A 27722-nucleotide genomic window follows, 5' to 3' on the forward strand; every position below is an offset into this window, starting at 1 on the left:
CTCCAACTGCTCAAATCAGTGACTGTGCAGAAGAATGTCACACAATCTGTTTATACCTCAAGGCTTTAAAAAAAAATGAACTTCCTTTAAAAACACAGTGGTTAGTGAAATGAAATGAGCTGCGCGTTGCTTGAGGCTGCAGTGTAGTAAACCTTATCAGAGAAGACAGACAATAGTCAGGCAGAACATTCCTGCTTTGATTTATCTCGGAGACAGGAGCTGGAGGGGATGCAGCAGTGGAGGTGGAGCATGGGGGGGTGGGGAGGGGGGCAAAGGTTTATCAGTACACTTAAGCAATAAATAGCTGGGGAGGTTTCCAAAGCTAAATACAGGGATGTGTCTTTTTCTCTAAGTTTTTTAGGAAAATACCTGAATACAGACCAAGAAGGGATGATTTTACCGCTTAGTAGAAGAGGAGGGTGAAAACAAGTTCATGTCAGAGGCTGACGACTGAGTGCATGTCGCTGTCTGTTATTAAGGTCAACATGTACGCATGGATGTTTGTCCCAGAGGATGCATTTTATTTACCAAATCTGGCACGCTCAAACAACAATTACACACATATTTATTGAATAAAACACACATTTTTGAGCCATTTACTTCAACCTGGAGAGATCATCAAGCACTTACTGCATGTGCACAGCTAGTGTTTATTGGGAAAATAATAGACATCTTGAATCAAGCATGCTCAGATTAACATCCATACTTATATGCACATCTGCACGCAAACACACACAGTTACAGCCACCAGAGGTTGATATGACAACCACACTGAATTAAGCTGCTTTCATCGATGTTAAATTATCATCTATAAAACCTGTAATCAATATAAATTAAATTAATGTAATTAAAATAAATTGATTTATTCATAGAGAGCAGCAGTGCAGCAACAACACTGTGAAATATAACACCTCCATGATGGCTATACCTGTGCATTCACTTACACTTAAACACACACACAATCTGTTGTCAGAAAATATTTTGTTTTTATTTTGTCCATCCGCCGCCTACATTGTTGTAGTTCTTCCTGTCCCATGGTGCTCCGGCCGCAGGTCTGCCTAAACTGCAGTCCAGAGCTAATTGAGACATGGTCCGGTGGGTCAGTAGGGGGAGAACAGAACCGGCGTGTGTGTTGAACATATGGGACCCGGGGCCGGGTGCAGCAGGGCCGGAGGGAGGGGTGGCGGCTGACTCTGAAAAAGGGCCGGGCTGGAATTAGAGGCGGGCCGCAGAGGGAAGGGAGGGAGGGTAGCCATGGCGACAGTGGCGGCTGCGATTTGACGCTGTAGAAGACAAGAGGCCAGAGGTTTGGTCAGGTCCTGGTTCTTCCTCAAAGCCAGACGAATCTGAGGAGGGAATACAGACAAAAAGGCTGCGATCAAAATGTTTCAAAGTACTCAGATGAAAATGAGTTTAAGGAAACCAGAAAAAGACACAGAATATAATCTGATTGAAGGCTGACAAGGGAGTTGCAGAAATGCCAAGGTTCTCATTTTAACACAACACCTGTGGAGATCAATACACTCTAACTGTAACAGAGATGACACATGCATATGTGGAAAGTAAAAAGAAGTTAAGCCAGCTAATTATGTAACAATTGACCTTTCATGTTATTGGTCTAGTGCTTTTGTCAAATGCTTAAAAACCATCACATTTCAAAACTTGTCAGACCACAGCAAGCAACATCTGGAAGTGCAGTCTGTTGTCTTAATAATTTTATGTTAAAATATACAAGTGTTAACCCCGATTCAGTGATTTCTGTATTTTCATCCAGAATGCTAGAAATCTTCCATGACAAGGTATTTGGCCAAAGCATTTTATTCACAGTCTCCCCTTTCTTTTCTTTTTCTTTTGGGACCTTATGACCCCTATTCTTAGGACATAAACTGGGGCTGGATGTCAATCAACTGATCCATCACATTTTATTTGTATAGCGCCACACATAACAAAAGTTATCTCCTGACACTTTACATTTAGACCAGAGTCTAAACCAGAGTCTAAACCAGATTCTTAAGCCAATGTACAGAAACCCAACAGAGTCCTCCAGGAGCAAACACTTGGTGACAGCGGAAGGAAAAACTTCCTTTCAACAGGCAGAAACCTGGAGCAGACCCCGACTCTGGAGGATGGACGTCTGGCATGACCAGCTGGGGTTAAAATGATGTCCAGGTGGATGTGAGACTAGAATAGTTCAGAGACATTTTGTATGTCAGAGAATCACAAAACACCTATGTAGAACCACGAGGCTCTGAAAGGGATGGTCTGGGTTTCATAAGCGTAACAGCAATCAATAACAGTAAGTGTTCACTATATGTAGAATGATTTTTCCATTTTACTTTACCATCATACAGTCATTTCTCACAGGCAACTGAAGCCCTGAAGTGCCTTTAAACCTATCAGACTCATATGACAGTGACGATTTTTGATCATCCAACCTGCTGGCTACGACTTACAGTGTTATAACACACTGAGATCCGAAAATAAAAGACATTCAACTGCACTTTTTTAACCCTTTATATGGCACTCATACATATAATTTATTTTACCTTTATTTAACCAGGAAAAAGATCCCATTGAGATTAAGAACCTCTTTTTCAATAGTCTTAGCCAAAAGGCAGCGTGAAATACAACACACAGTTACAACATACAAGAAATTTAAAATTACAACCTTATTGTTATGTAGAAAATCAAGATCAATGAAGTTACCATATTTGGATCCTTACCCGTAAGTTGCAAAAAAAAAAAAAATTTAAAAATCCAAGAAGTAAATATAAAAATACAAGGAAAACACATGTAAGGTGAAAAGAACATATACTTTTGAACATTAGAACATCACTTTTAGAGCATTACAACAACATCAGTGCTTATCCCTTTGAACATCATTCCTTACATTAGTACCATTACTTTGTGGTACCAAACAAAGCAGGTCCACTCACTGTTCATGCAGAGGTGGACCTTACAGACCCTGTAGACCACATTGGACCTGAGATTGTTGCCTCACTGTCCTCACTGTAACTGGTGCTGTCACTGTCTTGTAATGTGTGCAGAAATGACCTAAAAATACTCACTTTTCCTGATAAAAGGTTAATGAATCTGGAGGTTTCCAATAGAGAACATTCTATAACAGCATCAGTTTATCAGTTTAATGTTGGAAAATGACAGAGGTTTGAATTTCTCTGAAGGGTAGGCGGGGTGCACACTGACTGGGGAGTGTTAAAACAGATTTTTAATGTGAATTTCATAATGTGGAGTAATCCCAAATGGGTGACTGTACATCAGCGTCAGCCTCATGTTGATTTTAGAACAGGAAGTGATGTGTGGAGCCATACTTCTCCATTTCATAAAAGTCTGGTATCATTTTAATGATATATTTTCACCATGGTACTGGTCCAATTCCAATTTTTTTGTAAGTCATTGGTGGCTAGTAACTGGTATCTGGTATTTTTTGGGGTATAAAATCTCTGAAACAATATCAAAGTGACATGAGGACACTGCGGACCACTGATTGGTTAGCGAGAATCACCACTATCACCATGTCATCAGTGTCTGAGACTGAACTCAACAAACCTCCCATTGCCATATTTATTCATAATACATTGATTCATTATAAATATATCACTTGATTATAGCCTGCTATACAAATATCATATGGCAACCCACAAAATACTCAATATCTAGAACAGTATCCCATGCATATTTTCAGACATTATATCATATTGAAAATGATGTTGTTGCAGTTTCATGCAGAATCACAGTGAAAACCATCTACACTGAGAGGAAACTAAAGCTGTTTCTCAGTCAGTGACAGTTCCTTGGTAAATACTTCCCTCTGAGACCAAGTAAGAGTCCTACTGATCAGTACATGCATGAATGGAATGACATTCAATGGTGCAGTAACAAATCAACATATATGAAATAGTATTTAATAGAGAACAACTAAATACATTTGCAATAATAAAGAGTGAAGCAGTATCTTTTTCCTGCTCCAAAATGAAACAAACTTAAATGAAATGTATCCCAACTGTAGATACGCTGCTCGGCACATACAGTGTTTGACTGCACCTCCTTTGGTTTTGATTACAGGAGACATTCACTGTTACATCTTTTTTGCCACATAATGCTTATGTAGTGTCACAATACAGTTCATAGAATTTTTTTCCATCTATAGTTGCATTCATTTTTGATATTGATGATGAAGAATCAGACCGCTGCATCAAGTCTTCATCACATTGCAAATTAGAGTTTGGACTTTATGGTTGCTAACCCATGTGTGAAAATAATGTCTCATTCTCCCTGAAACATTCTGTCATTAACCTGATGACCCTGATCAATCCTGGTATTGTCCAATCTTTTTGATGTTAAAGACATGAGAGGACACTTACTGCATCAGTTAGAGTTAAATAAACAGCCTGGACAATAAAAAAGTAACCATTTGGATTTAACTAAGCAAATAGTTCTGATCTTTCCATGGGTAAGTACTGCAGTGGTTAATAATGTTTCAGCTGGAACAGGTTATTTAACTCTAACTGATGCAGTAAGTGTCCTCTCATGTCTTTAATGTCAAAAAGATTGGACAATACCAGGATTGATCAGGGTCATCAGGTTACTGACAGAATGGTTCAGGGAGAATGAGACATCATTTTCACACATGGATTAACCTCCATAAAGTACACACTCTAATTTGGGATATGATGAAGACTTGATGTAGCGATCTGATTTATTTATTTATTTATTTTGGCTGGGCAGTGTATTTTGATATTAAATTAAAGCATTTCACTTTTTGTTTGCTTTTAGTTAAAGTCTTCATTAATTCTGATTGTATGATCCACTGTTAGTAAATTCAGGAGTGTTTGATTAATCATTTTAATCATTCTTTAATTATATTGTAATCCTATTCATAATTTGATGTATTCCTTGCTATCTTTATTCAGTATTTTCATTTTTTATGATGGTATTTGAATATGCCATTTATTCATTTATAAGCTAACTGAACTGCCTTACACTGCACTGAACTAAAATCTGATGATGTAGCTTTATGCAAATGAAGCCCTGAAGGATCCCTCCTTGACTTTGAGGAACTCTGCAACTATATCTGTATAGTACCAAAATGGTACAGAGTCGAGTGGAACTGGTACCATGCATTGAAAAAGAATATAAGCATAATTAGCCTCTTAACGTCCTTTCTTCATAGTTCTAATACAAGAAGTGTTAAGTCAGTATGCATGTATTAAACTTCATTTTAAAGCAAACCTGTTCTACTTTCTGTGCTTAACATGTGACTAAAACACAATGTCAGTTCAAACATCACTCAAATGAAATGGGTTACCTGGGGGATATTAAAGCCCGTGTAGAGCCGAGGTAAATAGGCTCTGAGTTAGTAATACCACAGAACAACCATACCAACGACATACTCAGCCATCGGAATTCAATGATTAACAAATGTAGAGTACAAAAAATGAGGTTTAAAAGATATTTTTTAAAAAAACAGCAGTATTCTCTAGATACTGGGGGTGTGGCTTCAACAGTCACATAGACCTCCCCAGTTCACCAAAATATCTACAAGTGTTAAATGAATGATGGAGGTGATCAGTGTCTGAATGTCCAGGTGTGGATGTGAGACAGGAGTAGTTCAGGGACATCAAGACAACAGAGAATCAAGACACACTAATGCAGAACTACTGTATATGTGGCTTTAAAGGGGTTACTTTCAGTTTTTCTACTAGTTTTACCTCTGGGAAAATCAACACCCAGTTACATGCACACTACATGTAGAAGATTTTTGCCGCTTTTTCTTGCTGTTGCGTAATAGTTTCCCACTGTGGACTGAAGCACTGAAGTACACTCAATCCAAGTATAATTCTCAGATAAAAAGTGTACTTCTGTAGCCTCAGTTGTCAGGTCACTGTGGTGTTTTAATGTGCTATTTCAGATTCAAACCAACAAATAAATGAGCCAAGGCAGCAGTTTTGCAGGAAAAAAATTTTGTCCTTGTAAAATAAAAAAGTTCAGTCTGACCTGTTGGAAAATGAATGAGTTTGGTAGAATCTGACTGAAGGACAGGTGGATTAAACACCTCTGAATAGAACACCTCTCAGTACACTGATTTTTTTCCATTGTTCATTGATTTTATTAGTCCCAGTATCATGACATAGTTGGTACTAAATACTTACTAAAAGTACAACTCTATATTCTAGTCGTATTTTTACCTCCGCCAAGGAGGTTATGTTTTTGTCAGCATTGGTTTGTCTGTTTGTCTGTTTGTGTGCAAGATATAAGTCAAAAAGTTATGGATGGATTTGGGTGAAATTTTCAGGAAATGTTGATACTGGCTAATGATTAAATTTTGGTGGGGGTGGGGTGGGGGGGCCACTGATCTGCCTTGGTGGAGGTCTGCGCTCTACGAGTGCTTTTCTAGAAAAGACAGCGCAGACTTCCTCCAAGGCAGATCAGTGCCCCCCCACCCCACCCCGATCACCACCAAAATTTAATCATTTGTTCCTTGTGCCAGTATCAACATTTCCTGAAATTTTCATCCAAATCCTGGGCACTGCTCTGCCTTGGCGGAGGTCTGTGCTCACTGAGTGCTTCTACTTGGTAATGTATTAGAGGCTGTTTACAGGTAGCCGGGAATTTTTGAAAATGGAGACTTTTCTCTGTATTTGTGCCTATCATTTTTACACGATGACAGTCATGCACATCGAAAACGAAGGTTTCTAAAAACTCTGGCCAAAGTGGAGATTTTGGCAAATCTTGTTTTCACGTTAGCGTGTAAACAGAGGGAGACACTTTATCCTTTATCTGTTCTGTCCAGTTCAGTCGAAGGTAAATGAAGTCATCATTTCTGTCCGTGCACAGTGGGCTTCATGAACTAAAGACAAAACATGATTAAAAACAGATGCAGCTGTTAACGACTACAGAACTAACATGGTTCCACTCAGACTTCAAACCCTTTTTCATCCCCTCTGTCACATCAGAAAAGCAGTTTGGGATGTAAATAAAGTCACCAGCTCATCCATCTGCTTTGCAATGTATTGGTAACACGTCTCAGACATGGTACCATGAAAACTACATCTCCATAGGTTCATAGCGGAAGTAACGTTATGTTGTGATTCTTTTCGGGATTCTGATTGGTTAATGGTACTCAGTCGTCCCACTATACTGCCATCTACAGGCGTGGCATGCTCTTGACGATATAGATATATGGGGCTGTATAAACACAGAGTTTTTTCGAAAACTATTGTGTCTGCACAAGGGATTTTTTAAAGCAGAGGGGGGAAATCTCAGTTTTCAAAAATACCTGGCTACAAATAAACATAGCCTTAGTACATTTCAACATTGTGAAATTGATGGGAGAGCTGCAGAAGATTTACAAACACAAAGTGGCAAGTTGAGCTGTTTTTACACCCAAAATGTACATTTTTACATCAGTAGAGATTTTTTTGTGCATTGTCGCCCAACACGGATGTGTTTCATTACAACTGATCCATGTTTCTGTTTACAGCTCAAAAACATATTTTAGTATTTAGTATAACTTTAACAATAAATCAAAGGAGGAATCACAGTGTTCAGGGGTAAATTATGGCTCCAGTGCCTTACGGGGGCACTTTTTGGCCCCATCCACATAATCCTGATCTCAAAGATCAGGAAGATCAGGATTCCACTGTCACCGGCCACAGCTGTTTGCTCCTGGAGGATTCTGTTGGGTTTCTGTAAACTGGCTTGAGCATCTGGTTCCAACCGGCTCTGTATGCAAAGTGTCATGAGATGACTTTTGTAATGATTTGGTGCTATATAAATAACATTTGATTTGATTTGATTTGATTTGATTTGAAAGACTGATGAAAAACAGTCTAATTTTCCTGTTCAGTACTTGACCTAAAGTTTAAGGGAAAAAATAGGACCAATGGCCCTGTAGCTTACCGGCCAAATGAAAAGCTTTGGGAAATGTATCCAGATGCCACTTATTATCATCCAGTTATGTGTATTTATTATATTACAGAAATAGCCCATGTTTTGGTCATATTCCAATCAGATCTGTAAAAAATTCAAATTCCAACTTGATATCATTGATACTTACTGATTTATTGGATCAATCCACTTTCTATCTGTTATAATGGGAAAATTTTTCAAAGTCACACCAAATCCAGAATCAGATCCGGATCAAAATAATTTCAATACCTTGTGTTGACATCATCATAAAGAAGCTGTATACCAAGTTTGAAGTCAATCAGAACTGGAGTTTCGGAGAAAAAGACGATTGAAATGTTTTCCCCATAAGAGCCCATGTTAAATTTTCCGTAAGTTCCCAGATCCAGAAGAAGATCCTGATCAGCATGTGGCCATTATGTTTTGGTCATCTCCCCATCAAGGCTGTACTGTAGAAATTTACACTGGATATCATTTATATTTCCAATTATTATATATCCAAATAATTTCACTAACTTTTGTTGACATCATCATAAAGAAGCTGTATACCAAGTTTGAAGTCAATCGGAATTGTAGTTTCGGAGAAGAAGACGATTGAAAGTTTTGTAACGGACGATGGACGACAGACGACGACAGACGACGACAGACGACGACAGACGACGACAGATGACGATGACAGACGACGACGACAGATGCCACCGCCGGACGCCGCATGACGACAATAGCTTACGGCCTGTCGGCCGGTAAGCTACTAAAAAATATAAAACAGAATTTGTGATGATGCTACAGTGAACAAACTGTGAGATTCCAGGAAATATTAAGAACAAACAGCTACTGCTCTGTATATGTGATGCAAAAGTAAGACGAATAGTGTAGATTACTCACTGTTTGGAAGCTCTGGTGGTGGCGCTGAGTGGGAGTATAGGGGCTGAATTTGGGTTTGGCTGGTTTACCTGCAGCTCTGTCCTTGTGCCTCCTACTGCTGATGTGCTGGAGTGGAGGAGAGGAAGACAAAAACACAGAGAAAAGAAAAGACACAGGAGAAGAACAAAGACAGAGCATATGGAGTGAGAAATTAGAAGAAACAGTGGAACTCATGTTAAAGGAAGTCTAATCACACCTACATTTTTACCAATTCAGAGTGTTGATATTTTACACATTCTGGTTCTGGATTGAAAATATTCATGAGGGGTGGGTTTGGAAATCTTTTTGATTTGATTGACGGCCACAAACAGATGGCCACCGCCAGCAGTGCACGCTACCAGCAGCGAATGCATTGAATATTCATGAGCACCTGGCCAAAGTTAACTTTTAAACATTCCGTTATGAAGACCAACACTGTGCATGCAAATCACCAACAGACATGCTAACATTGTATTCAGGTGCTGAAATAGTTTAGGGTTTAGCGGCTTTGTGCTCATTATCTGGATGGATGTGGGATTCCAACTCACCTGGAACGACAGGTGTGAGATCTCATCACTGTCATTTGGCATAAAGTGTTCTGTCTATAATGCTCGATGGATAAAGTGATAATGGATATGTTGATGCATCTGACTCACCAAACTGTGTGTGACTGCCAAATCTGAGGGAAAAATAATGTTTTCTATATTTACAGAGAGGAGGAACTAATCACTGACAAATATCTTTCTGGTATTAGACTACTATTAGTTATTAGTCATAGCGATGAGCTTCTTTTTTTTCTGTAGCCAGGTCTTTGTTCATTTTGGACCTCAAGAGGAAAAAAAAATGAAAATGTGATAGAACCCCACATTAGAAGCAGTTGGGATGGTAAAGACAACGCTGATTAAAAAGGCAGCAATGACATTCAAATGTAGTTTGGTATTTTATTGCAGACATATTTCATCTTTGTCTGGTTGATGTCATTTCATTTGTAAATATAGCAATATATTACATTAATTCATCACATTAAGGTTGCAACATATTCCAAAAAATAGATTTAAAAAAGAAAAAGGAAAAAAAAAGAGACAAGTGCAGTTTTCTAGTAATGAGGTCAAAAAATGAAATATCACTTGAAACAGGTTAAGTGAACATGTACTAAAGGTATTTCAAGATTTTTTTCAAAAGCAGCATCCAGGAAAGGTCTAGTCCTTTAGGGGTACAGATGGGCTGAGAACCATCAATTACACAAGAAACGTGGGAGAAAATTATTGAAACATTTGACAACAGTGTTCCTCAAAGAACGATGGGAAGGGATTTGGATATTTCAGCCTCTACAGTGCAGAACAGAATGAACGGATTTAAGGAATCTGCTTTTTAATGAGTAAAGGTTAAGGGTTCAAGCAGAGGCTGAAAAGCTCTGATCTCTGATGCCCCAGACAACAGAACCATGATTCATCTAGAGATGATAGAACCACATGGATCAGGATTACTGTGAAGAACCTTTGTCAAGTTCTACAGTACACAGTTACAGACACAAACTTTACTGAGTCAAAGGAAGCTGTACATTAACTGTGTCAGAAACATCGTGGACTGGTCTGGACTCCGAGGGATCTGGATGGACCAGAACGTAGTATAAACATAAACTCAGACCAATCAGCATCCAGGTCTTTTTTTTTTTTTTTTTTTTTGGAGGAAATGGATACAATGTGATCCAGATCAAAGACCATCAAGATGGTTACCAACAAGTCCCAGGATTTGACATGATCTGGGGTCAAAGGTCACTGTCACTTAGTACATGGACCAGAGTATATTGACTGACTGACTGATTATAACATTTTCACATCCCTATGTATTTCTACAAGACAGTGTAAAACCACATTGTGCGCACATTCCAGAGGGTGCAGGTCCTGGACTGGACTGATGCAGTTCACACTCATCCCCTGTAGAGAATGGAGTGGAGCATCTGCAAACCAAAACCCATGTTCTGTTTCACACCTTAGGAGGTGTTTACAGGAAGAATGAGACAAAAATTAATCTGAACCACTTCATCACTTGGCATCTTCAGCTCCTAAACGTCTCTTAAATGTTATGAAATAAGAACATTATGAGGTGGTAAATGCTGACTCAGCATTTTTAGAATGTGTAACAAGAATCAAAATTGAGTTTATTCAAAAGAAAAAAAAAAAAAAGAGATGAAATATCAAATAATGTTCTCATGGATTGTTTTCAGCGTAAGAATTTACTAGATCATTTACTTATGAGTGTTCTCTGTTTGGTTTTTTTTTCTGATTTGGGGTTGTGGAATACTATACTACAAAAATAAGGTATCACCTCTGATCACTTTATTCCACCTCACTGACACTAAGCACAGACATATGTCTGGATATCAAACATGTTTGGCTGAAGAGACTGTGACGCAACTTAAGAAATGTGTTTGGAACATTTTTTACTGTTCACCAGGATATTTTTCATTCAAACACTTAATGGACAACTTGAAAGTTATGGAAACAGTTTAAAAGGAAATAAGCATTGATTTTTTTTTTTTTGCACATCAGTGAATAGCTCTGTTTCTGTTATGCACAGATAGTATAAGTGGAACCAACTGGGCCAAACTTGGCTGATTAAATCCACTCAACAACAAAAAAATACAACTTGAACACAGTTTCAACAACTAACCTGTTTGAGCTGTGTTTCAGAGTTGACATGCACGTCACAGATCTCACAGTGGAAGGTTTTGTTCTGGAGTCCAGTTGATGACTCCAATGGTGCCGCCAACTTGGCCTTGACACCCGTCCTCGGGAATGACTTTATGGCTCCGTCTCCACTTCTTGCCTCCAGCATTGTCTTGTGTTTAGTACCTGAGCCAAATTAGACCCACAACACAATTAGTACCAAACCGAGGTTTGGGTGAACTTCAGCAGGTCTGGTTTGACTTGGTGAAAATGTCAGAAACTAGCATTCATTTCTCACCACTGTTGTGAGCCTGGAGTTGGGAGGCCGAGTTGACAGCCACTTTGCACAGGGAACAGTAAAGGAGTCGTCGAGCTTTCTCCTCCTCTGTCTCCTCTTCTGGAGCCCCCTCCACCTCTCCCTCCCTGTTTGCCTCTTTCTCTGTTGTTCTCAGACAAGGTGATAGTGAGGGGTCACAGGGGGCTTTCACAGGTTCGATGGGACTGCTGCTCAAAGGTGCTGTCTCCGGAACAGGGAGGGGGGGTGAGGGTTCTACATGAGCAAAGAAAGAGACATTGAAGTTTGTGATAGTGTGGAAATCAGAATCAGAATACTTTATTAAACCCTGGGGGAAATTATTGAGTGTTACAGTCGCTCCATTCAAGTATAATAAAGGTAGCAGGAAAGAAATGATCAACTCAATACAACAGAAAGAGAAAAATACAGAAATATACTGTCTGTATATATATATATATATATATATATATATATGTGTGTGTGTGTGTGTGTGTGTGTGTGTGTGTGTGTGTGCCAAATATACATATTAAAACACTCTATTCAGACACAAAATTCAAATGACAGATCCACTATCCTTTCATCATCATCATCTGTTCATGCAGTTCTCTCAACAGGACAGTAATTATGGCCAAATGTGTTTTATGAGGTGACAGCGAGCAAAGACAAACCTTCTGGTTGTACCTCATGTGACTATATTTTAGAAAAAAGTTAGTCAATGGGAAAAAGTCAAACAATTTCTAAAACAAAAGAAAATGAGTTCAAGTCTGGTCATGGTGATTCTGCAGAAACATACAGTGACTGAACACATCATGGAGAGCAGAGGTGATTTCTCACAGACTGCAAGGGAAGCTCAGCTTCCCCTAAAATAACGAAAATTAAATGGTTAAATATGTTCGGTTGTGTTGACATTTCATTGACTACAAATGTGTTAGAACACGTTCATCTCAAAGACAAGTTCGTTCAGAATCAGCTTTATCACAAATCAATGGACTCGATGTTGTTCACTTCTCATTCATTCCCGTTGCGCTGTTTTCTCATACGATCTCTGCTCAGTGCATTTGCCCGTAGACGGTCGGCTTCCATGCACTTCAATGGGACTGAGTGGAACAGTTTTTTTCACTGCCTCAAAACTGGACGGTAATTGGGTAAATGCCACGATGTTGTCCCGTCCCTGGATGCTCAGCATCTCTGGGGGTGAATGGAGCTGTGGGTGGACCTTGGCCGGGCTGGATGCCGGGCTGGATGCCGGGCTGGATGCCGGGCTTCCACGTGCTGATTGGAGGATCAGTCGAAAGGCTGAATCCTGTTTGATTGACAGCTATTTTGAGATCTACTCCTTCACTGACAGAGTTCAGTTTAATACCATCGCGCATTCTGCTGTGAAATCGAGAGAGAAACCACCACGAAATTACTTGTTCATTTCTTGCACTGTAAATACAACACACTCATTGTATTTCCTTGTTTCAATTTAACATAATTTCACTGTTTTCTTGTTTAGTTGGTACGATAAGGTCACTGACCATTTTCTTAAAAAGGAACGGAGGGTCAAATTTATGTTTAAATAACTTGACTTTTTTTTTTTTTTTTGATGTGAGCTGGCAATGAGCTTCCCCTCTCTGAAAGACAAGCAGCCGCCACTGATGGAGAGAGACTGAAAATACAGAAATAAAAAAAACTACACATTTGCAAGTCAGAGGTTATGGCATCATAACTCTTTCCATCTTCATTTCTATTAATTTCTTTCAATACTTTTTCAAATCTATCTTGAAGATCAAGGTGAAATATGCTGAGGTTTCACACTAATCTAGATGCTGGATTCCATTTAATGACAAACAGCGACTTTCTTGACAAGTTAAATTAGTTTTTCAATAAAGTATCTTATGTGTACTTGGAAGCACTATTCAAGCGGGATTAAAAATTATGTATCTTGCAATTGACCACTATTTATATATATATTTTTTCCAAAATTAGGTCCCAACAGGACCTGTCATAACCGAACTGGACTTAATCTCAAAAACTGCAGGTGTTCTTTTGAATGGAAAGCTGCTTATTATGCCAACAGTTTCTGACTTCCGTGTTACTTTGGTGTCATACGGCCTGCAAACTCTTTTCACCTACTGGTCCCATCTGCACATTCTCATTTGTACCAATTACTAACCCTAACTCTAACCCTGACTGGACACAGACGTCATGGATTGAAAAAATCCTTTTTAGGCTTTTAGAACGTTTAAAAAACACTATAGTTCTCCCGACAGCCATATATGTGAGTGAATTCTAGAGACGCATGATCAGAATTGTACACAAACTGTTTTCTACCAAAAACTACTAAAAACAAAAACCAATGAAGATCAGCTCAAGAGTTCAAGTGACAAATGAAGGTGTTCTAAGAAGAGCAAAATCAAGAAAGCAAGTTCTATGAAATAGTCACTAAAAGAAGATTTCAGGGGAAAGAAGATTGGCGGGGCATATTCTGCAGGTACCTGACACCCATTATGCTGCAATGACCATGAGCTGGGTACCACCGGGGGGAAAGGAAGAGAGAAAGCCCAAAGAAGACCTGGTGCAGCACATTTATAAAAGATTTGGTGCAGAGAAGCATCAGACACAGTGGTAACACCCAGGCATGGACAGAACTGGACATAAGAACTGGAGACAGAACAGAACAGTACTGACTTCCTGTCCTGTACATATTGTCATAAAGGATATAAAGAGAATAATGTTTAAAAAATTCCATGGTCTAATAAAGTCCTTCCATGAGTGTGACCTTTGCTGACCAAAACTGAATCAGTTCATCTTCTACATAAAATGACCTTCTGTGCCAAAGGTGGTTCTGATATATCACCCTCACATTATTATCCTAACCTACTTAATCAGAATCAGAATTATGTTTATTACCACCCATATAGACCCAGTGCTGCTTTTGTGTCAGTTCCCGCATGAATTTTTCTCTATTTAACTTTTAAGTGATTTATCACCATTTATTACAATATTATCCGCTGTATTTGTCATTTTTTCAGTGAAAGTCAGTTATCCTCCCATACTGAATTTATTGCTCATGTAGATGTTCATAAAAGCTCAGATTAAAGTTGAAGGTTATTATATCAGAAAAAGAGAAAACTGAAGAAAAACTGACTTTTTCAGCAAAGATATTAATAACTGAATGTAAAAACAACTGTGTCCATCCACTTTATTGGTAAGTTAATGTTGTAGAAGATGACAGTGTTTCCACGTTCACTATGGAGCCTCTGAACGTCAAAATGGGTCATATCTGATGACCATGAAAAGATGACAACCTGCATTTTACACCAATTATTTACATGTATTGATGGGATTAGTGGCTCAACAGGTATTAAACATTTTATATCAGTAGATGCTTTTGGTCACTAGTGGATGTTTGGGTCTTTATGGGTTAAAGACATGTGTGGATGTGAGCTCACACTACAACTAGTTGTACTTTGACGCAGTTCCCAGACTCCTCCAAAGTACAAAGTCTCATAACTTGCTCAGAGACCAGAGATTAAAAAAAAAATCACCAGGCTACAGGAGATTATGAGCTCTAAAAACCTCTCTAATCACATAAATAATCAATGATTTCCCCTGGGATCTCCCTCCCGGCACTTAAATGAACAATTTTGTATACAGAAGATTTGGGTTCTTTTATCTGTTGTGAGACCGACTTGCAGAGCTTCCCAGGAGAAACACACACTGATTTAAGGATTCACTCCTCGCTAATAACAATGATTAGCTGAGCCTGGCTAAGAGGGTGTCTGTCTGTTACCATCGATTCCCCAATCCTGGAGGCCTATGAGGCTTCTTGCTCCAGTAAATCTTCAGTGCACGTTTCATGCCGTCTCAATGGCTAACTCCAAAACTGGAAGTGATCATTCATTCTGTCTTTTTTTTTTTTTTTTATACACACTCTTATACTTGGATGTCAAGTGCAATTCCTAAGGTTTGGTTTTTTTTTGCTCCTTAGCTCTCAGCAACGTGTGTTATTTTCTATTCATTTGCTCCCCCACACATGCAAACGAAGCACATCAGCTCTGGCATTCACACACACATCAGGAGGTTGGAATACAGCTGATGATCAACACTGATATACACACAAACACACATTTAGATGTACTATACATGCTCGTGCAAACACACATACAGGCAGTTACCCACAGATTGTATTCAAAGCATGTGTTTTTGATCTCCAGGCTATGGATGAGGTCAGTAAATGTAGACATGAGGAAAGAGCAGAAGATAATGCTCAACCTTTAATCTCTGCTCTGTAGAACCTAAAGCAGCAGGAGGTTTATCACATCAAAGAGTTAAAGTCGTGACTACGAAAAGCAGGTTTTAGCTGTATATTCCCATATCTGACATTGTCACACATCTGATGTCTACACACACACACACACACACACTTACAGGGAAGACACACACACACACACACACACACACACCACCTGATGTTGTATCAGAGCTGGAGGGCTGTACACATGGTGACGAGAGGATTTGCAATGTGGTTTCCTTGGAGACAGGTTCAGAGGTCCTGATCTTAGAATCTGGAGACTCCAAAGCTTTCATCCTCTTTGCATGTTTGGTGCCACTATAATGGGAAGATGCCTGAGCCTGCATGAAGGAAAGAAGGGACGAACAAGAAACACATGGTTATTAAATAATAAAGTCAACTTGACAATATTTTAAGGCACAATATGTGATCCAAATAGTCCACATGCAGCTCTAGCACCTCAGTCTGAAGCTTATTCTCCTATTGTTTTACAGATTGCTTACATAATGTTTGATTAGAAACCAAGAAAATAGAAACACTTAAACCTTAAGCTTCCTCGTCAAAGTCAATCCAAATGTACAGAATTTTCAGAAAATCAACAAAAGAACTTAAAATGTATCCACATTCTGAATAAAAATCATTGGCTGATGGTCATTGTGGTTTCAAAGCAAATTCATTAGCTGTAGTATTTTACACAGTAGCAAATACCTGACAAATCTGACATATTTTGACAAAAAAAAAAAAAAAATTTGAATTTGCTTTAGTTTTTGCACCCTGAACCAAACTGAAGCCACTGGTTTGGATCCAGTAATGTTTTGGTCAAAGCCTTTGTCTCAGATTTGTTTCTGCAGCTCCTCATACAAGATAGCATTTCAATGCTGTTTCCATTTAATATGAAATTTAGGTTAATTCTGTGAACACTGCAGCGTCCTTATTGGTCTACACACACACGCACGCACGCACACACACACACACACACACACACACACACACACACACACACTTATTTGCTAAATCTTTTCTTTTTCTAACCCTCCTAAGGGATAAAACATTTTTGTAATATGATATTTAATATCCAGGTTTTTTAGTTCACAAATTGAAATTGTGAATAAAACAATAGCGTGCTAATCGGCTCTGTCGTATGTCCACAGGAGCATGAAACAGCATGAGGTTCTCTGTCTTTAGTTTATTCAGTCTTTTGATTTGGATAGAATGGAGAAAGCTGCAGAAGGAGAATCTGCATTTTCACAGTCTGGTGATTTTCTCCATCATTTCTGCATCCTGATGGTTCAAGATAAACAACCTTGATTTATGAAAAGTTGGGGTAAAACGTACATAAAAAGAGTATGCAACATTTGCAAATATCATAAATCAATATCATATTCATAATAGAACAAAAAAACACCAAAAAAAACCTGAAAATTAAAAATTTTCTGAAAAAAAGTCAATTTTGAATTTGATAGCAGCAATGTAAGTTGGAACAGGGGCAAAATGCTGGAAAAAGTCTGTGATACTAAAAAGAAATAGTTGAAGGACCATTTTTTGGTTAATTAGCAACATGTCAGGGCATTTTTCTTGCAGTTTTTTACACAGTGTCCCAAATTTCACAGAACTGGATTGTAAGTTCACATACTGTACATGAACATATTTGTATTCAATGGGGTCAAACAATAATCGTTGAATAATTAAAGAGTGAGGGCATCATAGTTGTCTAGGAAAATTCTATAATAATCTTTCAGCATATGTAATTCAAGTGTTCTGACAGGGAATGACACTTCTGCACTTCCTTTTGTCTACAGCCTGACTCCATGATGCAAGGTTTTGTCTGATCATTGGTGTTTTCAGACAGGCAGGGGGGTTAAATAAGACAGGTTTCATTACAGATTGTTGGTAAGACTCCACTGCTCTACTCTCAGAGGTAACATGGCAACTTCTATAAACATTTTTCTACAGCAGCATGAGCATTTTTCAGGTCATTTATGTTTATATTTTGCATTTTTATTTGGACAGAGAGGAGAAAGATGCAGAATGATGGGGTGTAATATCATATTCTGGCATTTTTCCTGTATTTTTACCTCCTACTTTAACATGAAGTAAGTATAACCAAGCCTCTATGCTGCCCTTTATCTTTTAAAACTAAATTACTATGTACCTCTTGTTATTATCAGATTAAATACCTGTAAAACCTCAGAACCAGTACAACAGCTCAAAATAAAGGTAGGACTCTTCAGCCGTTCAACTGTCATGTAAGGGTGTGTGTGAGAAATTATAGCACCATTCAATAAAAAAGCCACAAAAAAACAATACAAAGCGTGAGTTTCCACCATTACACCGCCCACCTCAGAGTTGAACCTCAGTCGACAGAGTCCACAGGAACTGGTCTTCCTCTTCAGGGGTGAAGTGTGCCCGTAGCCTGGGCCAATCAGAGCTTTATGGACATGATCCATCTGTAACAAAGTGGAGGACAGAGTCACGTTCATGAGTGGTTTAAGAATGAAAAGTACTGAGCTGACAGGCTGTAATGTGTTTCAGGACATCACAGACTTTTGTATCAGGTTAGAGGTGGAGATTATAAAAAATTAACAGTAATTGCTTAGTGTCTAAGAAAGTACACCCATGTTCAGACACAACCACATATGTTAACTTGACATGGTCTAGTCCCAACAGGTTTACAGTGATACTCCACCCACAGTCCTCTATGTAAAAACTCACTGCAGTGTTTTCCCCTAAAGAACAAAAGCTGTGATCAGCTCAGACTCAAGGCAACATTGAATTATTGTAATAATGACATGTTTCCACAGCAGAGGATGAAAATGTTTACATGAAGTTGTCAAATCACTCCAGTAGCACACACTACGTCTCCTCTGTCAATTAATTTGCTCACTATGTTTCACATGCCTCCACATTTTTAGCAAAAAAGTTGTGAAAGGCATAGTTTTCTTCTCACTTTCAGAGAGTCTTTGTGTGACTGTTGTTGCACCACTTTGACAAAAGGCAGTAACATTAGTAGCAGGATAAAGATGCAGATGCACTGGAGGTGAATCAGAACAGGAGTGTGAGGACTGCATTGAAAAGTCTAATGATGCACAGGTGGATTTTAGGGAAAAAAAGATTTTTTATAATCGTCAAAAATAGACAAATCAGTTAATAAAAAAACATACAATAGAGTTGGAAGTCCATGAAAAAGGCCAAAATGAACAGAAAAAAGTCACACCATAAGAAGATAACTTATAGGTGTTTAGATGAAGGTACAGTCCACACATAGCCAGACGAAAATAGTCCTACACTCTCTAAAATTATTTATTTGTTAGATTTGATTACAGGACACATTCCCTGTGACAACAATTATGCCACACAATGCCTATGCAAATGTACACTAAATGTCAACATTTATTTCCATCCAGAGTTGCATTAACTTTTGTCCCAGATCTTGTATTAATGATGGAGAGTCAGGTTAGAGTTAAATAAGTTGTTGTAGCTGAAATATATCAATCACTTCAGTAAATGTCCAGTGGAAGGATCTGAACTACTGGCTTAGTTTAATCCAGGGTGAGACTTTTTTTTAGTTGGGCTATGCATAAACCGTCATTCATGTTTTGTGTATGTGCATCAAGGGTGTTAAAATGTCAAACTGGTGTTGAAACTAGGAAAGCAAAAGTGCTTTGGTGCATAATGGAATCGCAGACTTATTCTAGTTGTGTGGCTGCAGGTGCGACTATCACAAACAGCAGTTTTCAGTGGATTCTTTGGTATTTTATTGGAAGTCAAAACACGCCAGTATTGAGGTCCGCTCAGACCACCATGAAGTCTAGTTGACCACAGCTTCTGTTATCCATAATGAACAAACTGCAAACATTTACAACCACTTTTCCAGCCAACGGGGGGTGAAAGATTCTTTGCTCTGTTCCAGGAAGACTCCAACACACTGATGGACTTTCCACGTAGACAGTCAGGAATAAAAGGCTGGGGGGTTTACAACAATTAATCCTCTACCATTATCATTCATAAAAAAACACAGTTAAACAAAATCATGTCCAGTTGTGTTTGTGTTCTCTTGTAAGTTAACAGGAACACACAGAACCAACTAATGATCTTTCACCCCGCACACACACATACACACACACACAATGTTTCTTTATGAGCAAACGAAACAGACAGTAAACCTCCTCTTGACTATTAATGTGTCTGTCTGAGCTGTAACTACACCAGTATCTGACCACATAGAGCTGTGAACCTCTGGACGTTACCTACTGGAAGTTTTAATGAGCACATATACTCAGCCCAGTAAAACCCCACTGGCCTTTGTGGAGGAAAACAAACCTATTACCTGCGATGAAATGTAGGGAGCCATATAATCAGCCACAACCAGGGAGGCGTTATGGAAATCAACTGGTGGTAATGGAGAAATGTATGAATTATTACACATCAGTCAACTAGTACTGTGAACTCTGTGAGTATTTACCAATGCAGTGGAAGCTGTTTGTTTGTTTGTTTAGTACCAAAGATGATTTTTTTGCTTTTGGATGTCAATCACAAAACATAATTTATGTATGTGGTTCAGCTATTTATGACATAGTGGGTGTGCAAATCTCTTTTTACAGTCACTTGTGCTGACTTGACTCCACTGGGGACAAAATGCAGTCCCTGCAACATAAATCATTAGGGTTAATAGTAGTTTTCAGGTTAGGGTTAGGTAAGAGGGATTGGTTTAGGCATGTTATGTGGAGATTAGGTCTCAAGAAAATTACTAGAGGTCAACTAAATGTCCCCTGAAGAAACAGAAATACAACAGTTGTGTGTTTGCCCTTGTCTGGCTGCTACTGAACCACTGAAGTAAGGACCTGACCTAAGTGAGGACATTTGTACAGGTCCTCAACCTATGATGGACCTTCATGGGGTGTTTCTGAGTGTGAAGCTTTTGCGTTAGAGTTAAGTTTATAATTAGATTAAGGGGTTAGACCAGTGGCTCCCAACCTTTTTTGGCTCGTGACCCCATTTTAACATCACAAATTTCTGGCGACCCCAGACATTCAAAATGGAGACTTTTTTTGGCAAAAATTAATTTGTTTTTGATTATGCAATAGTTTGTTGTATACTGTATGTTGCAAATAAATTATCATTTTAGATGACATTTAGTCTATATAATGTATATTATTCTGGACGGAGGCAGAAAAGCCAGGTGTAGATTACTGCACAAAGTGAGAATTTGATTTTCCTTGGTCAGGATATGTACAGTCAGTCCAGCTTGGATTTACAAGGCTGACAATTAATACTGAACAAACAATACCTCAAACTATGAATTATGAAAGAGCAGCAGCATCTGAAACCGACCACAATGAACATTTGAAAGATAAACAGTACCACAGTGCTTCAGTTTCAGCTTCACACTTTGTCTTTTATGTATTGTGATTGTCTCGCTCAACTCACCATATATTTTTTATTAGTAAGTTTTTTATTCTTATTTTTATCAATTACTAGAAATTTCATGTGAGTCCATTTGAATTCCAGGTGACCCCACGTGGGGTCCTGATCCCACGGTTCAAGAGAGTAGGTTTGATTCTGACATTGGTGGGGACACAAAAGTGCTCCAAGGCAGCACTCCTGAAAGGTGATGTTTTTTTGCATTTGCGATCATAATTTCACATCATGTAGAGCTGATCAAACAAGCAAACAATCATAGTCAGTCGGTTCTACCCATTTTGGCACCCTAGGCGAGATATGAATTTGGTGCCCCCCCCCCAAAAAAAAAACACACACACGCACACAAACACACATACACATACATATGGGGGGAGCACAAAGAGGAGATACATGAAGCATGAGAGGAAATGCACAAAGCAGCCATCAGTAAACCATATAGAAACATATATCAAACAGCCAACTAGCAGTAAACCATATAGAAACATAAATAAATCAGATGGAAACATTTATAAACTAGCCAACCAGCAGTAAACCAGACAGAAACATATATAAACCACATAGAAATATATATAACCCAGTTCAGCAGCAGTAACCCACACACCTTAGCAGATATCTCATATCTTAATCATCTGCAGTTCCATTATTAGCCAGCTTTGCTTCATTTTAGTTCAGCTAGCTGTAGCTAGTGACATAAAACGTTTTTTAACATTATAAAAGGTTACATCCCTCTATAATTGGATTATTTTTCTGCCTCCTCTCCTCTTCTAACCTGTGCAGCTAAGGCCTTGGAAGGCCTTTTCATGGTGATAAACTCTCCACCCTTTACCTGTCTGACTCTGTCATTCAGCTCCACTCTGTCTCTGTCACTCACACACACAGTGAGCAGGGAGAGCTCACCTGAGAAATTACGGGTGGGGGGGGGTTGTTGTTGTTTGGGTTTTTTTTTTCCTCTCATTTCTTTATTTTTAAATTAATGAGAAATTATCAAGTTATCAGTTATCAGCCTATGCCATGAACCAGCCCTGCACACACGGACATGCATAGGCATGTGCACGCATGCAGGCAAATAGACACATGTACAAATGTAAATGACACCTCTGATATTCAAACAGACACATGTACAAATGTAAATGACACCTCTGATATTCAAACAGACACATGTACAAATGTAAATGACACCTCTGATATTCAAACAGACACATGTACAAATGTAAATGACACCTCTGATATTCAAACAGACACATGTACAAATGTAAATGACACCTCTGATATTCAAACAGACACATGTACAAATGTACATGTAAATGTCACCTCTGATATTCAAATCCGTCTAGCTGACGTGACCCAGGCAGAACAAATGCAAACATGGTGACAACTTATGCTAAGCAGTTGAAGATACATACGAACTGCCTCCTGTGCGGTCCAACTTTTTTTTTTCCTCTCCTGTCCAACTAGCGGGTAACTGTAGCTTTTACAAGTAGATGGAGTGACAGCGGGGACGGCCAATCATTTGTATGATAGCAAAACCACAGAGCCAATCGGAGAGTGAGAATTAGTTTAGAGGAGGGACTTCTAGCAGAGACCGACTATTAACCCTTTATGTGCCATAATCATTGACTAAACACTATGGACAGCGGTTGTATTGATAGGGACGACACAGTAGTGGCTGGATATTGGTAGGGACGTGTCCCTAGCATCCCTATGCAATTCTACGCCCCTGCCAAGGTTGAAAAACACTGGGTTAGACTTAAGCAACAGGTTATGATAATTCATGTTAAGAGGTTCATTGGACACAAGACCCTCCAATCAGTCACAAATGAACACAAATACAGAACTTTACACTCATGGTGGATTTTCAGATGGTGTTTTGTTAAAGGTTCAGTGCGTGATTTTTTTGACATCTGGAGGTGAGGTCAAATATTTCAGCCCACTGACTAACCCGGAGCTCACTTACAGGTGGACAAAAAATGCAGGTGACAGTAATCCACCTTAATGGTCTGTTTATCCAGATATGGTCACTCCCAGCTCCAAAAAGCCAAGTAGGTTAGAAAAAATATTAAAAGGTTAACTCATTTAATTATCCCCCTAGGGATATTCAGTCTTGGCATTTCACCCATCCTTACACACACACACACACACAATACCTAGCATTAGCATTAGCACACATTAGGAGCAGTGAGCTGCCATTGAAGGTGCTCAGGGACCAACTCAAGAAGTTCATCAATTAAATGAGTTACATCAGCACCATGGTCCGTGCTCCTAACTACGGCGCTGATGCAACTCTCTTTAATACCAAGGAAACCAAAGCACCTGGAGGCATGGAGCGAACAGGTAAAATATCAGTTCAGAAACCAATGGGTGATATCACGATTCCTCTGTTCCCTATGTATATACTGTCTGATGGTCAGAGCTACTGTAAAAACATGGCAGGGCAACACTGGAGTCAATTACTGGTTACCTGGTCCCTCTGTGTGTGTGTGTGTGTGTGTGTGTGTGTGTGTGTGTGTGTGTGTGTGTATCACTCTTTTCTAAGATAATGAAACGGAACAGTTCTCCTTTTTGTGTTTATACACTACTAAAATGTAACTATATCATGTTCCATTCCATATTTCTACTTCACTTTTTTTCTTCTTCATGATGTCACCATACTTCAATAGTAAGCACTTCTACTTCACAGTAAGAAGGTCCAGGTTGTCCAAAGGCATACACCTTAATAGGTTTCTCTAAATTTCCTGTCTGTCTCTATGAAACAGACCAAACAGTTACAAAATGACTGAATTAATTAGCATTTTGGCAAATAGATCCTTTTAATCCCACACACAGGACCTTTAATTATTAAGCTTGATATGGGGAAAAAAAACACTAATGAGTTCCAGATTCACTTAGTCACACAGTCACTAAGACTGAATAAGACTGAAGGAACTGTTGTTGAGGTATACTTCCCACAAGATACTGACAGACATGTGTGTGAAAATAGTGCCTTACAATACTACATTTGTGTGTGGTATGTGTGTATGTTCTTTTGCCTTTTCTTTGATCATGACTGTAGACAGTTGTACAGGAATGCAATCTGCAGTCTCTGGCCTCTGTTCCCTCCAGCCTGTAGCTGTTTATGCACATTTTAGAAAACATGCCCCCCCACAGAAAAAAAAAAAAAAAATTAAAAACCCATAGTAATATACATCTGAATTTGAGTGTCATAGGTCAGTAATTACTGGTGTGGAAATATACAGCAAATCAAGTCTGCAGATCACATTAAAACAGCGTAACTAAACACACACGACACAGCAGGCTTGGTTTAAGTATGCGTGTCCAAATTAGGTGGAAGATTTCACCAGTCTCCCTCTGTCCCTCCCTCCGTCGCCCTGAGGTACCTGCAGCACCACTGACCTTCCATCACACATTCCACATTTCACCCCTCCATCTGCTCCCCTCTGAACTCTCTGCCTCTCCCTTCTCCACTGGCTGATCAAAGTCACCTTCCTGCCTCCCCACAGACCCACGCTCTTACCCTTCAGTCCCACTCAGCTCTTTGGGATGTTCCAGCACCTGTGGCAAAGTCATTCTGCCCTTTATAGTCTTCTTTTCTTCTTGCTCCTGTACATGCAACACACATGCTAAAACTAATTTGTCTCTCTTATTGTCTGCCTCGACTACTATGACTATCCATACTCACCCCTCTGACTGTGACACTGAAAGCACAAAACATTCAGACAACGACCCGTCACATCCCTTGAATTAGAATTGTCTTCCCATCCTCCTCACACACATACACTGAAGTGGTGTGTCAGACGCCCTCAGCTCCAGGGAGTGAGTTATGGCTGAAACATATGGCCAAGTGAAGTAAAACAGACTTCTACCTGGAGCCCAGTCAAGACCCTCAACATTTATAATGATGAATGCTCCTGGATTTACATCGTGTGCCCACGTGACAGCAATGTGTTGATGTGTGAGTACATGACGTCAAGCGTTTAAAGCCACAGCTTTTGATGAATGAGTTGCTGCATTTAGGGCCTTTGTTATTCAAATGATCAATTCCTTGGGCCACTTTTTTGTTCCTATTAAAAAAAAAAAAAGAAAGAAATGTCTACTTGGCTTGTTCAGCTTGTCAAACTATGAGCCAGTGAAGTCAGCGGAGTCCCAGATTAAAGCGCTGTAGCTCCCTGGCTCACGACAAACATCCACGCACATGCAACCCTGTAACCATGACAACCCACATGTGGGCACCAAACAAACTCCTGTGTGGCGCTTTAAAGAGGCAGAAACATGCGCCAAATGCACACACTGCGTCTATATTCACCATAGAATCCACAGTCAGACACACACAAAGAAAACCTACACAGAAAAACACACATTGCTAGGCAGCCAGAGTTCAGATGCGTGCCCACTTCCTTAACACCCACAGGATCAGATCAGATGAGGGAGAGGAGATGCTTTACCAGTCTGCAAATACACAGCAGTACTTCATTCTATTCTGTCACTTTTTGTCATATTCAGTGATGCCAGATGTTGTCTCCAGACAGTAATTAAAATAGAAACTTAATGATAAATTAAAAAAAAAAAAAAAAGTTAGGAATACATTATCGTGACACCAGAAATCTCATTAGAAAACATATAGGAGGACAAAAAAAAGAAAAGAGAAGAGCTCAAACGACAGAACAGGAAACTGAAGATGAGGAGAAGGAAAGAAATGACGTTGAAAGTGTTTAACAGACTGTGTGGTCCTTTTGCTGATCAACAATTCTGCATAAAAACTCTATAAACCTGGAGGTATTATTAAAAGCATTATAAATGGTACAAAAGTGAAATCCCTGCAACGTTACTGTCATTAAAACTAAAACAAGACATGATGCTGCAGCCTTAAGCGTCACACAATTAAATTGCACCATTCCAGAGTCAAACAGTTTGTTACTAGCAAAGACTGCTAGCATAATTCATGACTATTTAAGCAATTTTAAAGGTTAAAAGTTAACTGACATTATTGTCCCTGAATGGAAAATTTAGTCTCTGTATTATTCCCATCCTAATATACAAACAGCACTTAGCACTAGTAGTTAGCTGTCAGTGAAGGCTCCAAGTTTTTCTCCAGAGAATTATACTCACAGAAAAAAATGATTTGACCAACCTTGTTTTCTTCAGTTTCTTGATCATTTTAATGCATGGTACAACTAAAGGTGCATTTGTTTGGACAAATATAATGATAATAACAAAAACAGCTCATAAGAGTTTAATTTAAGACTTGATATCTAGCCATTTTCATGTTTTCTTGATAATAAAATCATTTAAGTTCTTACATCAATAGCTACAGTACTTTTAGGCATTCCGTGTTTTCTTTTCTGTCTGTTTTAGTCATGTGATACACACAGGAGTTCGTACTTGATTGCATAACCATTGTTTTTGATTACTTTTGATGGTCTAAGAATTTTTTCCACAACTGTATGTGATTTTTAAATTTGCAGCAGTGAAACACAACACAGAAAGGCATCGGTCCGACTGTAACTGAGGGGCAACAGCGCTAACCTATGCCACAGCGCTGCCCAACCCAAACTGCCCGCCTAATAGTGTACCTGTACTGCTCATACTTACAACAGTTGTGCTTTGTGAATTACTTATAAGCAAGAGAGGCACAAATTCAGTAAAAAAAAAAAAATTGCCATATATGCGCCACAGTGGACCTTTTTATTACATGAATTACAGGCGGGAGTGGAACCTATGGGGAGCATCCATTACCGACCAGAAGTTGCATACCATTGTTGTTTCTGGGTGATGAATGTGAGTAAACAAGCAGCAGGCAGCAAGTGAGATTGAGTGAAAAGCACGTGTTCGTGCTTGTTGTTTGTGCAGCCATAAGCTTTGCACTCCACCATTGTCCTAGAGACACAACCCAGCACTAGCCACTAATGTGTCATCTTAAACTGGCGTCTGCTGCATGGGGTGAAAATTCATGGGGCCCAGCATTTGTGTGTCCAGTGGATACAGGCTAGAAGTTGTGAAAGTTTTGTGTAAGATCCGCTGTATAAAAGAGGAACAGAGCCGGGAGGTGGATGTTGAAAGTATGTAAAGTTTCACTTTGGTTTCAAGCCAGCGTTAGTTACATTACTTACAGACTACACCTCTATGTATATAACTGCCCCCCACTCTGACCCCCCATGAAAAGCACCCCCCCACCCCCCCACCCCCTGTTTTTTTGACAAATTGCACCCTGATTATATGTGATCTTTTGAAATAG

At 39.1% G+C, this 27722-nt stretch overlaps 1 protein-coding gene across 5 annotated transcripts in view; it reads right to left on the reverse strand.

Annotated features, from left to right (window-relative positions):
* Positions 1-548: 548 nt before the first annotated feature.
* LOC115428927 (zinc finger protein 385D-like) overlaps positions 549-27722 on the reverse strand; it is a 38944-nt gene continuing 11770 nt past the window's right edge. For 2 of the 5 annotated variants that reach the window (XM_030148190.1, XM_030148191.1), the window contains 7 exons: positions 20400-20461; positions 18412-18519; positions 16245-16413; positions 11797-12048; positions 11503-11684; positions 8812-8916; positions 549-1346 (listed from right to left, as the gene is read on the reverse strand). In XM_030148190.1, coding sequence (XP_030004050.1) covers positions 1101-1346; positions 8812-8916; positions 11503-11684; positions 11797-12048; positions 16245-16413; positions 18412-18519; positions 20400-20423 — 1086 coding nt within the window. In that variant the 5' untranslated portion in view covers positions 20424-20461 and the 3' untranslated portion in view covers positions 549-1100. The remainder of the gene's footprint in view (positions 1347-8811; positions 8917-11502; positions 11685-11796; positions 12049-16244; positions 16414-18411; positions 18520-20399; positions 20462-27722) is intronic. The other 3 variants (XM_030148189.1, XM_030148187.1, XM_030148188.1) reach the window with 2 other exon arrangements.

This window comes from Sphaeramia orbicularis, chromosome 11 (assembly GCF_902148855.1).
Source record: "Sphaeramia orbicularis chromosome 11, fSphaOr1.1, whole genome shotgun sequence".
Taxonomy (NCBI): domain Eukaryota; kingdom Metazoa; phylum Chordata; class Actinopteri; order Kurtiformes; family Apogonidae; genus Sphaeramia; species Sphaeramia orbicularis.